At 39.7% G+C, this 15,263-nt stretch overlaps 1 protein-coding gene and 1 pseudogene across 1 annotated transcript; one reads left to right on the forward strand and one right to left on the reverse strand.

Moving 5' to 3' along the window:
- Positions 1–737: 737 nt before the first annotated feature.
- Positions 738–1,216, forward strand: LOC131502102 (large ribosomal subunit protein uL29-like; annotated as a pseudogene).
- Positions 1,217–12,616: 11,400 nt separating this feature from the next.
- Positions 12,617–15,034, reverse strand: LOC131502781 (endogenous retrovirus group K member 13-1 Env polyprotein-like). The gene is made up of 2 exons (XM_058713763.1): positions 14,498–15,034; positions 12,617–13,777 (listed from the first exon to the last, which is right to left on the reverse strand). The coding sequence occupies exon 2, from the start codon at positions 13,731–13,733 to the stop codon at positions 12,690–12,692; it is 1,044 nt and encodes a 347-aa protein (XP_058569746.1). The 5' UTR covers positions 13,734–13,777; positions 14,498–15,034; the 3' UTR covers positions 12,617–12,689.
- Between the last annotated feature and the right edge of the window lie 229 nt (positions 15,035–15,263).

Genomic DNA, 15,263 nt, shown 5'->3' on the forward strand with positions numbered 1-15,263 from the left:
TACTTTAGAATTTTTTCAACAATAAGGACAAAGTTAGTTAGTTAAAAAGTTAGTTAAAAACTCAGACCCTTCAATGTTATAGGCTAGTCGCCTTGCTTCCCTGATGATATGGACATGATCAATTTTTTTGTGTTGCATTTGCGGTATTATTGACAGTTATTGAAAAAAGAAAACTCTTTGTGCAGATGCATTCTTTGGCCTTAAATTGGCTTCATGGGTGACCATGGCCTTTGAACAATTAACCACCTTGATAACAAAAGCCTTTCCAGACTATTGATGCTAACATCTCCAGTGCCTCCAAATTAATCTTTTCTTTAGCATTTAAGGATAGAAGCTTTTTGTATTTATTTTTGCATAAGAGATTCCACATTCAGTTGATATTGTATCTTTCTTTGGTTAATCAATTTTGCCATTCTCCTCCAAACAAAAATGTAAATAAGCAAACCCACATTAAACACAGCCAAAAAAGATGTTAGGCCATGAAGGACCCTTGGGTGGCTCAGGTGGTTGAACATCTATCTGACTCTTGATTTCAGCTCAGGTCATGATCACAGTGTCATGGGATTGAGTCCCATATCAGGCTCCTCACTGAGCGTGGAACCTGCTTGGGATTCTCTCTCTCCCTCTTCTCCTCTCCCCACCTTGCTTTCTCTCTCTGCCTCTCTAAAAAAATAAATTAAAAATTAAAATAAAAGAAGTTAGGCCATGACAGATGAAGAGCATTTTGATCTACAGAAATGGCGGCTGTGGTGGCTGTAGGGTGTGTGTGGATGTACATGTGGCAGTGGGAAGTACAATTAAGAAGCAAAAAACACTTTTCCTCAGAGCAGGTGGTGGTGGCTTGTGCAACCATTGCCAAGGTTAGAATCTGAGGTCTTTCTTGAAAAAAGGAGGAGCTGCTGTAACAGCTAGAAAACCTAAAGTTGGAGTTGAACCAGCTTTATGTCACTAAAGTGACAGTATGGTATCCAAGTTCTCCAAGATCCAAATTGTTTGCAAATCCATTGTCTGCATTCACACTATTATTAACCAGACCCAGAAAGAGAACCTCAGAAAGTTCTACAAAGGCAAGAAGTACAAGATTCTGGGTCTTCAGACCAAGAAAACACATGCCTTGGATTACCATCTTAGCAAGCATGAGGAGAAGCTGAAGACCAAGAAGCAGCAGCAGAAGGAACAGTTGTATCCACTGCAAAAGTGTGTGGTCAAGCCCTGAGCATCATAGCATCAATAAGCACAAACAAACTGGAAAAAAAAAAGAAGTAAAAAATAAGTGAAATGGCACAGTAAATAAGGATGGAAAAGTCTTGTTGTTGTTTCGTTTGTTACAATTCTTCTCTATCCATGTTCTGTCCAATCTAGAGATTCTCTTGTAGAGGAGGCACTGTGTTTCTCCATTCACCAGTGCTATGGAAGCAAAAGATTTGACTAATGGTATTCTAATTGGACATCAAACCAAGACAGTGCTTGCTTTCCAACCCGGAAGAGAAAGTTTTTCTTTTTTCAGTATATGAAAATTACTGTCAAAATGGTTTCCATACAACACCCAGTGCTCATCCCAACAGGTGCCCTCCTCAATACCCATCACCCACCCTCCCCTCCCTCCCATGCCCCATCAAACCTCAGTTTGTTCTCAGTTTTTAACAGTCTCTTATGCTTTGGCTCTCTCCCACTCTAACCTCTTTTTTTTTCCTTCCCCTCCCCCATGGGTTTCTGTTCAGTTTCTCAGGATCCACATAAGAGTGAAAACATATGGTATCTGTCTTTCTCTGTATGGCTTATTTCACTTAGCATCACACTCTCCAGTTCCATCCACGTTGCTACAAAGGGCCATATTTTGTTCTCTCTCATTGCCCTGTAGTACTCCATTGTGTATATAAACCACAATTTCTTTATCCATTCATCAGTTGATGGACATTTAGGCTCTTTCCATAATTTGGCTATTGTTGAGAGTGCTGCTATAAACATTGGGGTATGAGTGCCCCTATGCATCAGTACTCCTGTATCCCTTGGGTAAATTCCTAGCAGTGCTATTGCTGGGTCATAGGATAGATCTATTTTTAATTTTCTGAGGCACCTCCAAAATGTTTTCCAAAGTGGCTGCATCAATTTGCATTCCCACCAACAGTGCAAGAGGGTTCCCGTTCCTCCACATCCTCTCCAGCATCTATAGTCTCCTGATTTGTTCATTTTGGCCACTCTGACTGGCGTGAGGTGATATCTGAGTGTGGTTTTGATTTGTATTTCCCTGATAAGGAGCGACGTTGAACATCTTTTCATGTGCCTGTTGGCCATCCAGATGTCTTTTTAGAGAAGTGTCTATTCATGTTTTCTGCCTATTTCTTCACTGGGTTATTTGTTTTTCGGGTGTGGAGTTTGGTGAGCTCTTTATAGATTTTGGATACTGGCCCTTTGTCCAATATGTCATTTGCAAATATCTTTTCCTATTCTGTGGGTTGTCTTTTAGTTTTGTTGGTTGTTTCCTTTGCTGTGCAGAAGCTTTTAATCTTCATAAGGTGCCAGTAATTCATTTTTGCTTTTAATTCCCTTGCCTTTGGGGATGTGTCGAGTAAGAGATTGCTACGGCTGAGGTCAGAGAGGTCTTTTCCTGCTTTCTCCTCTAGGGTTTTGATAGTTTCCTGTCTCACATTCAGGTCCTTTATCCATTTTGAGTTTATTTTTGTGAATGGTGTGAGAAAGTGGTCTAGTTTCAACCTTCTGCATGTTGCTGTCCAGTTCTCCCAGCACCATTTGAGAAAGAGACTGTCTTTTTTCCATTGGATGTTCTTTCCTGCTTTGTCAAAGATGAGTTGGCCATACGTTTGTGGGTCTAGTTCTGGGGTGTCTATTCTATTCCATTGGTCTATGTGTCTGTTTTTGTGCCAATACCATGCTGTCTTGATGATGACAGCTTTGTAGTAGAGGCTAAAATCTGGGATTGGGATGCCTCCTGCTTTGGTCTTCTTCAAAATTACTTTGGCTATTTGGGGTCTTTTGTGGTTCCATATGAATTTTAGGATGGCTTGTTCTAGCTTCGAGAAGAATGCTGGTGTAATTTTGATTGGGATTGCATTGAATGTGTAGATGGCTTTGGGTAGTATTGACATTTTGACAATATTTATTCTTCCAATCCATGAGCAGGGAATGTCTTTCCATTTCTTTATATCTTCTTCAATTACCTGCATAAGCTTTCTATAGTTTTCAGCATACAGATCTTTTACATCTTTGGTTAGATTTATTCCTAGGTATTTTATGCTTCTTGGTGCAATTGTGAATGGGATCTGTTTCTTTATTTGTCTTTCTGTTGCTTCATTGTTAGTGTATAAGAATGCAACTGATTTGTGTACATTGATTTTGTATCCTGCAACTTTGCTGAATTCATGTATCAGTTCTAGCAGACTTCTGGTGGAGTCTATCGGATTTTCCATGTATAGTATCATGTCATCTGCTAAAAGTGAAAGCTTGACTTCATCTTTGCCAATTTTGATGCCTTTGATTTCCTTTTGTTGCCTGATTGCTGATGCTAGCACTTCCAAAACTATGTTAAACAACAGTGGTGATAGTGGGCATCCCAGTCTTGTTCCTGATCTCAGGGAAAAAGCTCTCAGTTTTTCCCCATTGAGGATGATGTTAGCTGTGGGCTTTTCATAAGTGGCTTTTATGATGTTTAAGTATGTTCCTTCTATCCCGACTTTTTCAAGGGTTTTTATTAAGAAAGGGTGCTGGATTTTGTCAAAGGCCTTTTCTGCATCGATTGACAAGATCATATGGTTCTTATCTTTTCTTTTATTAATGTGATGTATCACGTTGATTGATTTTTATATGTTGTTGAATTCGATTTGTTAGTATCTTACTGAGAATTTTTGCATTCATATTCATCAGAGATATTGGCCTGTAGTTCTCTTTTTTTACTGGGTCTCTGTCTGGTTTGGGAATCAAAGTAATACTGGCTTCATAGAATGCGTCTGGAAGTTTTCCTTCCCTTTCTATTTCTTGGAATAGCTTGAGAAGGATAGGTCTTATCTCTGCTTTAAACATCGGGTAGAACTCCCCTGGGAAGCCATCTGGTCCTGGACTCTTATTTTTTGGGAGATTTTTGATAACCAATTCAATTTCTTCGCTGGTTATGGGTCTGTTCAAGCTTTCTATTTCCTCCTGATTGAGTGTTGGAAGAGTGTGGGTGTGTAGGAATTTGTCCATTTCTTCCAGGTTGTCCAATATATTGGCATATAATTTTTCATAGTATTCCCTGATAATTGTTTGTATCTCTGAGGGATTGGTTGTAATAATTACACTTTCATTCATGATTTTATCTATTTGGGTCATCTCCCTTTTCTTTTTGAGAAGCCTGGCTAGAGGTTTATCAATTTTGTTTATTTTTTTCAAAAAACCAACTCTTGGTTTCATTGATATGCTCTACAGTTTTTTTAGATTCTATATTGTTTATTTCTGCTCTGATCTTTATTATTTCTCTTCTTCTACTGGGTTTAGAATGCCTTTGCTATTCTGCTTCTATTTCCTTTAGGTGTGCTGTCAGATTTTGTATTTGGGATTTTTCTTGTTTCTTGAGATAGGCCTGGATTGCAATGTATTTTCCTCTCAGGACTGCCTTCGCTGCATCCCAAAGCGTTCAGATTTTTGTATTTTCATTTTCCTTTGTTTCCATATATTTTTTAAATTTCTTCTCTAATTGCCTGGTTGACCCATTCATTCTTTAGTAGGGTGTTCTTTAACCTCCATGCTTTTGGAAGTTTTCCAGACTTTTTCCTGTGGTTGATTTCAAGCTTCATAGCATTGTGGTCTGAAAGTATGCATGGTATAATTTCAATTACTGTATACTTATGAAGGGCTGTTTTGTGACCCAGTATGTGATCTATCTTGGAGAATGTTCCATGTGCACTCAAGAAGAAAGTATATTCTGTTGCTTTGGGATGCAGAGTTCTAAATATATCTGTCAAGTCCATCTGATCCAATGTATCATTCAGGGCCCTTGTTTCTTTATTGACGGTGGGTCTAGATGATCTATCCATTTCTGTAAGTGGAGTGTTAAAGTCCCTTGCAATTACCACATTCTTATCAATAAGGTTGCTTATGTTTATGAGTAATTGTTTTATATATTTGGGGGCTCCCATATTCGGCGCATAGACATTTATAACTGTTAGCTCTTCCTGATGGATAGACCCTGTAACTATTATATAATGCCCTTCTTCTTCACTTGTTACAGCCTTTAATTTAAAGTCTAGTTTGTCTGATATAAGTATGGCTACTCCAGCTTTCTTTTGGCTTCCAGTAGCATGATAAATAGTTCTCCATCCCCTCACTCTCAATCTAAAGGTGTCCTCAGGTCTAAAATGAGTCTCTTGTAGACAGCAAATAGATGGGTCTTGTTTTCTTTATCCATTCTGATACCCTATGTCTTTTGGTTGGCGCATTTAGTCCATTTACATTCAGTGTTATTATAGAAAGATACAGGTTTAGAGTCATTGTGATGTCTGTATGTTTTATGCTTGTAGCGATGTCTCTAGTACTTTGTCTCACAGGATTCCCCTTAGGATCTCTTGTAGGGCTGGTTTAGTGGTGACAAATTCCTTCAGTTTTTGTTTGTTTGGGAAGACCTTTATCTCTCCTTCTATTCTAAATGACAGACTTGGTGGATAAAGGAATCTCGACTGCATATTTTTTCTGTTCACCATCATTGAAGATCTCCTGCCATGTCTTTCTGTTCTGCCAAGTTTCAAAAGAGAGGTCAGTCACGAGTCTTATATGTCTCCCTTTATATGTTAGGGCATGTTTATCCCTGCTGCTTTCAGAATTTTCTCTTTATCCTTGTATTTTGCCAGTTTCACTATGATATGTCATGCAGAAGATGGATTCAAGTTACGTCTGAAGGGAGTTCTCTGTGCCTCTTGGATTTCAATGCCTTTTTCCTTCCCCAGTTCAGGGAAGTTCTCAGCTATTATTTCTTCAAGTACACCTTCAGTACCTTTCCCTCTCTCTTCCTCCTCTGGGGTACCAATTATGTGTATATTATTTCTTTTTAGTGTATCACTTAGTTCTCTAATTTTCCCTTCATACTCCTGGATTTTTTTATCTCTTTTTTTCTCAGCTTCCTCTTTTTCCATAATTTTATCTTCTAGTTCACGTATTCTCTCCTCTGCCTCTTCACTCTGAGCCGTTGTCATTTCCATTTTATTTTGCATGTCGTTTAAAGAGTTTTTCAGCTCCTCCTGACTGTTCCTTAGTCCCTTGATCTCTGTGGCAAGAGATTCTCTGCTGTCCTCTATACTGTTTTCAAGCCCAGTGATTAATTTTATGACTATTATTCTAAATTCACTTTCTGGTATATTATTTAAATCCTTTTTGATCAGTTCATTAGCTGTTGTTATTTCCTGGAGATTCTTCTGAGGGGAATTCTTCCGTTTGGTCATTTTGGATAGTCCCTGGAGTGGTGAGGACCTGCAGAGCACTTCCCCTGTGCTGTGGTGTATAATTGGAGTTGGATGGGCATGGCCGCAGTCAGACCTGATGTCTGCCCCCAGCCCACCGCTGGGGCCACAGTCAGACTGGCGTGTGCCTTCTCTTCCCCTCTCCTAGGGGCGGGATTCACTGTGGGGTGGCGTGGCCTGTCTAGGCTACTTGCACACTTCCAGGATTGTGGTGCTGGGGATCTGGCGTATTAGCTGGGGTGGGTAGGCAAGGTGGGTTGGGGCAGGAGGGGCAGGCTTAGCTCGCTTCTCCTTAGGTGATCCACTTCAGGAGGGGCCCTGTGGCAGCAGGATGGAGTCAGATCCGCTGCTGGAGGTTTGGCTCCGCAGAAGCACAGAGTTGGGTGTTTGCGTGGAGAGAGCAAGTTCCCTGGCAGGAACTGGTTCACTTTGGGATTTTGGCTGGGGGATGGGCGAGGGAGATGGGACTGGCTAGTGCCTTTGTTCCCTGAAAAGTGAGCTCTGTCGTCCTGGGACTCAGCAACTCTCCCTCCCTTTGTCCTCCAGCCTTCACACTTTCCGAGCAGAGCTGTTAACTTATGACCTCCCAGATGCTAATTCCCGCTTGCAGATGGAACACACTCTGTCCGGCCCCTCCGCTTTTGCAAGCCAGACTCGGGGCTTTGCTTGGCCGGCGGGCTGGGCCTCCTCCCCAGCTCCCTCCCGCCAGTCCGTGTAGCGTGCACCACCTAGCCGCCCTTCCTACCCTCTTCCGTGTGCCTCTCGTCTGCGCTTGGCTCCGGAGACTCCATTCTGCCAATCCTCTAGCAGTGTTCTGGGTTATTTAGGCAGGCGTAGGTGGAATCTAAATGATCAGCAGGATGCGCAGTGAGCCCAGTGTCCTCCTATGCCACCATCTTCCTCCAATCCCAAGTTAAGGTTTTAGATCCCTGCTCTACTTGGAAAGAAAGTGCATATTTCTCATTTATGTAACAAGCTATGTAAATTTTCTTCATGAAACTAAAAGTACTAGTTGAATACTGTGACAGTGTTCCTTAAAAAATGTTCTTGTGGAGTCACAAAGGACAAGATAATTAAAACTCCTGACGGAGTTCAGTTCTTTGACCTCTAATTAGTTTTAGCATTATAAATTGCTATTCGTTACCAGCCTAATTTGATTATTAGCCCCTCTGAGCTTTATAGCATGCATTCTGAAGAGTGGACTCTGTATGGCTCAGAATGCATGATGCATATCAAAGATGGAAAATTGAGGAGTAAATTGCTTTGATCGTTGTGTTCATGAGTTAGTCATACTAAAGTGGTTAAATAAAGGGAAAGCAATCCTTTCCAACATCTGCAGCTATAAGTTTGATAAAAAGAAACTCAGAAGTGTGACTAGTTCATTCTGGAGGCAGCTTTATGAGGGGTCATGGAGGGAGGAGGAGAAAGAGGGAATTTTGGTTCCTACAGTTCTATCATTAAGAAAAAAAAATTGGTGTGTTACATCACCTTTTGTCACCCTGCAGAGTGAAATAACTGAATTATTTCCTCAAGGTATTTCAACAAATGCAGAAATTTATAGCTGGGAATTACTAGCACATTCATTCTTTATCTCTCTAGGTAGGTCCTGTGGTCTCAGCACTTTAATTAATTCATTGATATTGCTACTAGGAGTCTCAGCAATGTAATCAGGCTTCTTGCCAAAGCCATTGTCTGTAAAACAACCCAACTTCTATTTTTTTTTAAATAAGCAAGCTAAATCAGAGAGTTATAATAAAGAAAAAAAACATGATAATAAGAATACAAAATTGAGGGGTACCTAGGTGGCTCAGTCGGTTAAGCGTCTGACTCTTGATTTCGGCTCAGGTCATGATTTCACAGTTCATGGGTTTGAGCCTCATGTTGAGCTTTGCATTGATGGTCTGGAACCTTCTTGGGATTCTCTCTCTTTCTCTCTGTTTCTCCCCCACTCATGTGCTCTCTTTCTCTCTCTCTCTCTCTCTCTAAAAATAAATAAACATGAAAAAAAGAATATGGAATTGAAATACTTTCCAACCCCTGTGCTTGTCAAATATAAACAGTTGAAACAGTTGGATCCATTGCCTCCATTACACTCCAGATCATTTGAGGCAAGCATAAAGTCTTCAATTCTCCCAAGTTTGAGATTATTAAAGAACATTAAGTTAGAATTTCAGTTTGAAATATGTAGGAAAACACATAATAATAATAATAACAGTAACAATATACTAGATTTTTTTCTTAGTGAACTTCCACTTAATCAGTTTGCTGGATTAATTGACAGTAAGACCCAGTAACCAATTACAATAACTGCTTGCGGTTAGTAGTGTGGTTAGAAGTGTCTAGTTTGCCCAGATATTTCGACAATTTTTGTTGTACACTTACTGCAAATTTGTTGAGTTTGTTCCAAATCTATTTATGCCAGTTTTACATAATAATGTGATTATCTGATGTAATTAAATATTAGGTATACTGATGAAATATGAATGCAAAGTGAGTTGTTGCTTCAATGAAATCTAGATTGAATGCATTCGTAAGACTCAGAAAAGGCAGGGTGATAAAAAAAATCTGTCAAAATTAAGTATAGGTAAGAAAAAAGTAAAAGATGGGGGAAATTATAAAAATTAAAAGATTCTACATTCGGATTGCTTCATGTTTTGTTTTTTATTTTATGGAAGATTTCAAACATATCTAAAATTAGAGTATAATATAATTAAAATGATATTCTCATCACCGATCTTCAACAATTACCCATACATATCCAATCTTGTTTCAGCTATACCCCACTCACTCCTCCATCATAATTATTTTGAAACAAATCTCAGACATTTTGTCACTTCCTCTCATAAGTCTTTTACGTTTTCATTCCATTTTAAAGGAGCAAAAACTGGAGATTATTTTGAATGTGGCTTGAGCAAGCAAGATCATGCAAAACTCCAAAAGTCAACCCCTACTTAAGGAAAAAGTTGGAGGGCAAAAACAATACCATGGAATCCATATTTTGGGCTCTAGAAGGTAGAGGCTCTCCACTAATCTATTATCAGAAATATTTGTAAAATATTTAAGATATACAACATATTTTAATGATTGTTTCAATCACTTTATGTGACTAACAAATGAACTACTGAATCCTATTTGTTAGATTACAAAGTGTTTAGCATAAGAATATTGATGGTGATATAATGTGATTGGCATGCTGAGAATGATTTACATGTCAAGGTTAGCATAAACCAATAACTGTAATGCCATGTTTTTCAGGTTTATTTCATTTGGAAAAAGAGAAACTCATGGCTTCAAGGTTTGTTTCATCTGAAAAGTCATAGTTTGAGAGCAGCAAAATGTCATGTTTATTAAGTTGTTTGCCTAAGTCCAACTTCTTTTAACAGAGTTAGTCCCATTCACTAGGATGGAATATTTCAGTGACTTTTCATTCCACTATTCTACCCCTAGACACACCTAATTAAACACACACCAAGACACCAATCCATGGGTTAACCCACTGCTTTGTCTCAAGAATTTGAAATAAAGTACATAGATCTAGTTAGAAATAAAATAAAAAATAAAAATATAATAATAATAATAATAATAGAGCAGTAATTTGGCTTTAGCCAAATAGGGCCAGTTAAAAGCAGAAGTGAGTTGAGAGAGAGAAAGAGAAAGAGGAGGCAGACAGAGACAGGGTTTTCAGAGACAGTTTTTGATTTAACAAGTAAATTTCTAGTTTCTAGGGTCCTGACTGGGCTTTGTTGGTTGCCCTTGGATTTCCATGAAATTGTTTGTTGCAGTCTTTTATTGATTTTTTTTCTGTTTAAGCTTGCTTGAATCAGTTCCTATTCCTTGAAAACAATAGTCACTAACTGATAAACCTCACAGTTTAAACCAAATGTAGCATTAGGCTAGGGTTTGTCATGGCAATCCCCCACCCATGTGTGTATATGTGTATGTGAACTTATGTGATGAATGTATGTGTACGACTTTAATATCCACTGATCCTATGCTATCTATAAAACACCCAGGGTGGTCTCAGCTTAAGATACTTGATTCACATATAATCTTATACAAGAAGAAGGAATTATCGAGTGGTAAACTCGGGCCTATGAAACAGGGCAAGTTTACATTATTTTATTCATGTTTTTAATACTATGTTACTCCTTTGTTTTAAAATTGCTTATGAGCCTGAAAAAGACCATTTTCTGTTTTTATTCTATTTTATTCTCCATAAACTAATTTCAGGTTGGTATCAGAAAATAACGTTTTCCCAACATATTGTGTTTATGCAACATTTACTATACATCACATGCTTTTGCATACTGACTTTAACTTTTTCTGGAAACAGTCTTTTACAGATGAAGAAATTGTGACTCAGAGAAATTAAATGTCTTTTCCAAAGTTGTATGGTTAGTCAGTGGCAGAATGATGTACTCTTTCTATGGCAAGAAAGGGTGTAGCATTGCATATGAGAGAAAAAGGGAACACATAGCTTAAAATAAGGCTAAGAGGGGCATTCTTTCACAATGAAGAAATAATTAGTAATACAGACAAAATTCCTTTAATTTAGCACTCTTTTAATTCATCATTTGAGCTATTAGATAAGAATATTGTTAGTGAACAAAATATGCTTTATGCAAGACAGAATAAGGATGATCATAGCCCTATGTTCAAATTGTAAGAACACACCTTGGTTCACATTGGATTTAACTTGGGTTAGGTCATAAGTAAATTTGAGTTATCCCTGATTTGACTTTAGCCTTTTTTGTATCTATTATTATTACATGCAATATTTACTTTTCTTTCTTCATAGAATACACTGTGTGCAAATGTAAGGGAATATTTTATAGTGTGAGTAAGAATAATGAGGTCTCCAGTGGAGAAAAGTCTGAAATGGTATCCAGGAAGGCTGGTTGCAACATTTCACAAACAGCTCTACCCAAGCATTTGTAGATCCAGCACTAGTCAGGTATTGCTTTTCGATGCATCTTCCTGGAGGAAAGTTCTTCCCTTTATTGGATCTCAGTTTACCTATTTGTAAATTGAGCGATTTAATCCTAATTATTTTTATAAATAACTCTTCATTCGATAATTTTGCTTTCTATAAAATATATTTTCCAAAAGCAATAGCATACTGAAACAGAATTATCTTATTCTTTTTCCTTTTAGGTAGTTATTTAACTGGATAGTAATGCATTTCCTAGAAGCTGGTGAATCTATTTGATGGATACCAGCCTAGTTTGTACTGACATCTTATGTAGCTCCCCCTCGATATTACACAATCAGACATGACACTTCTATACAGCTTATCTAGCCCAGAGGTTAAATGCATCCATTTGCTTATTACCAGGGCCATGTATACACATGGCTGCCAACATTTGTAGCACTTAGAAAAAAAAGAATTGCAGAGAGGCTTGGCATTCTACTTTTTCTGTTTGTTCTTGGCAGAATTGTTTTCTCTTACAATTTCATGAGCATTGTATGGTCTTTATTGAATGACTAAAATGTATTTCTTTTTGGAGTATGAGAGAGAACTATCATTCTCTTTTTAAAAACCTTTGGATAATATCCTGTTCCGTTTCTAAGGCTGCCATTCATTCAAAAATATTAAATGTATTAAAAACAAAAAAAAATAAATGTATTCAAAACAGAGAAGAATTATTGTCCCAATGTTGCGACCGGTGCAACAAACACTGAGATCAGGGTCCTGAGGGTAGGGGAATGTAAGAAAAAAAGAGAGAAGAGAAGACAGTTTGGGAACAGAAGGGACCCATGGGCTGATGGCCCAAGTGACGGCTTTTTTGTTGCTCTACACAATCTTTTATAATATAAGACTCTTATGGATCAGGTCATTCTAAGAATAAACAGGTTTCACATGATCACTGCCAGCCAAAACATTTAGTTCTGTGTACCTTGTGAACTTTCTGAATGGGTCATAAGACCTTGTTGATAGGTTGCTCGCAAAACACAGTTCCCATGTTTGTTTCTATTTGACTCGGGGTAGAAAAAGGGGAGGTAACATTACTGCCAACACCCGCAGACCACAGGCTTCAGGAATTAACTTTCTCAGCCTTGACAAGGCTTTCGTATGCCCTTGAAAGTGGGGGAATGGGAGGGAGAACCACCGGGTTGGCTAAGTCAACAGGGAACGTTGCTAGACCCGTTCTCAGCCTGGCGCCGGGGCCGGCCTCCCACATGAATGGGAGGGGGAACCACCAGGTTGGCTGAGTCGACAGGGAGCCTTTGCTCGACCCGGTCTCAGCCTGGCACCGGGGCCCGGCCCCCCACATGTCCCCCTATTGTTTGTAATTGCAACATGTGCATCCTGGCTTGGTATGTGGTAAAGGCAGTAAGACCCCATCTCCAGAAACAACACAGCAAGACAAGTATAACAGATATTACGGAAACAATTCCAGTAAAGATCCAGAAGGAATGCTGAAGAATATTAAATGGATTAAACCCATTAAGTTGGTGCAGTATGGTTTCAGCGAGATCTCCAGGGTCAGGGAAACTGAGTGAGCTACTTGCAACAGCATTTATCTCTTCTTGCAGCTGTAAGAAGTCTAAGCTAGTATTAGCATCATCCCAAACCCCTTGTAAATGAGGATGCACTTGTCCCCATGTCATATTGGTATACTCTAAAGGGGTAACACAGATATGTTTATATGCATCATGACAAATTAAAGAAAGTCTGGTACACAAAACAGCAAACTGATCACCAAGATACATTAATGCTTCTTGTAGTGCCTCTAATTGGGCTTCCAATTTATGGTCTACTCGTTTTTGAGTGACAAACACCTTGGATACATTATGAGCCAATTCATTTGCATGGGATGCCGTTTGGGCACTTTCATGTAAGGATATTACAGATACAGTTGCAGAGGCAATTACAGTCACTGCTGCTATGAGTCCAGCAATTAAGAGTCCAAGAAACCCTTTGGTCCTGCGCAGCCGTTCACAAGCAGGACAAGTCAGCCGGTATAACTGATGACCATCTTCTTTCACTGGAGTAATGGTCCCATCTCCAACAATCAGATAGTAGGGTGGAGGAGCACAGGCACACAATTGCAGAACTGGAGAAACATAATATTCTGGAAAACTAAAGCTGTAATTAGTATATATTTTATTAAAGGTAGCATATAACTTCCAAAGATCAGAATGAATTCTTCCTTCAGGGGATTGCAAAATGGTTTGTGGGATAATCTTGTGGTGTACCTGTACCTTGTTAGGAGGTCGACCCATATCTCTTAAAGGAGCCACTAAAGGTCTCCTTGTTTCCCTTTGCACTTCCAGAATAGCCATAGGTGTTTCTTGAAGGAATGAATGCCAGGCCTTTTGGGAATAATCTGTAATGGTATAGTTTATGCCTTTAGAAGTCATCCTCAATGAAGAGGATTGGGCACATTTACCCCAAGGTGAGTCCCCAGTAAGGCCTTGACCAACTGAGGGACATATAGGAAGATTCTGAGGGGGATCACGCGGTCCAAAAAACATCCATTCTCCTAATAATTCTCTCTTTTGCCAATAAGCGGCAACGGAGCGGGGTACCCATTCAGAAAGACGCTTGCCATTTTGCCACATAGTATAAGTAATAGAACGCCCTACTGGTTTCGTACCTAAACACCCATCAGCCAGTTTGTACAGCATAGACTCCCTTTGCAGGCAGATGGGGAAGGGAGGCCGGGTTGCAAAGCCCCCATGGGCTTCATGACAGCATTAATTACTCTCAAATCTTGCAGCAACCTCCAGGATCAAGGACCTCTTTAATACAGGTCCAAGTAGACCACAAGGTCCCTGGAACTGCAGCCCCACGAATCTTCATCTGATTTTTAAGTTCTTGACCAACTCGCTGCCAATCCTTTAAATCAACTGTACCCCCGTCTGGAAACCATGGGCAATAATCATGCACTATGTCAAAAAATTCCCTAAGGGCTGACTGAGAAACCTTAATTTCCTTCTCCTTCATAAGAGCCTGCAAGGCAGTTACAAAATATCCCTGTTCCGTAAACTGTTTCTGTCCCATAGTTTTACTCCCGTCGTCTGTGCTGCTGGCACAGTTCCCCTACCTGAATTAGACGCCGCACGGTCTGCTTTCGCTTTCCTCCTTGTTGTCTCAGGTCCCTGTTCGGGAGCCACTTGTCGCGACCGGCGCGACAAACACCGAGGTCAGGGTCCTGAGGGTAGGGGAATGCAAGAAAAAAAGAGAAGAGAGAAAGTTTGGGAACAGGAAGGTCCCCTGGGCTGATGGCCCAAGTGACGGCTTTATTGTTGCTGTACACAATCTTTTATAATATAAGACTCTTATGGATCAGGTCATTCTAAGAATAAACAGGTTTCACATGATCACTGCCAGCCAAAACATTTAGTTCTGTGTACCTTGCGAACTTTCTGAATGGGTCACAAGACCTTGTTGATAGGTTGCTAGCAAAACACAGTTCCCATGTTTGTTTCTATCTGACTCGGGGTAGAAAAAGGGAGGTAGTATTACTGCCAACACCCGCAGACCACAGGCTTCAGGAATTAACTTTCTCAGCCTTGACAAGGCTTTCGTATGCCCTTGAGAGTGGGGGAATGGGAGGGGGAACCACCGGGTTGGCTGAGTCAACAGGGAGCCTTTGCTCGACCCGATCTCAGCCTGGCACCAGGGCCTGGCCCCCCACATCCCAAAATGAAGGCAACTTCTAGAAAACTCCACATGGCCAACTTCTACTTTCCTTTAGGAAATAGTGAATTCTCCCTCAAGTCTACCTTAATCATTTAGTACAGGACTTTCCAACAAATTCATTCACTGTAGCCTTGCTCAGTTTAATTTCTCTGTCCTCATAAACCTAC

This window comes from Neofelis nebulosa, chromosome X (assembly GCF_028018385.1).
Source record: "Neofelis nebulosa isolate mNeoNeb1 chromosome X, mNeoNeb1.pri, whole genome shotgun sequence".
NCBI lineage: Eukaryota > Metazoa > Chordata > Mammalia > Carnivora > Felidae > Neofelis > Neofelis nebulosa.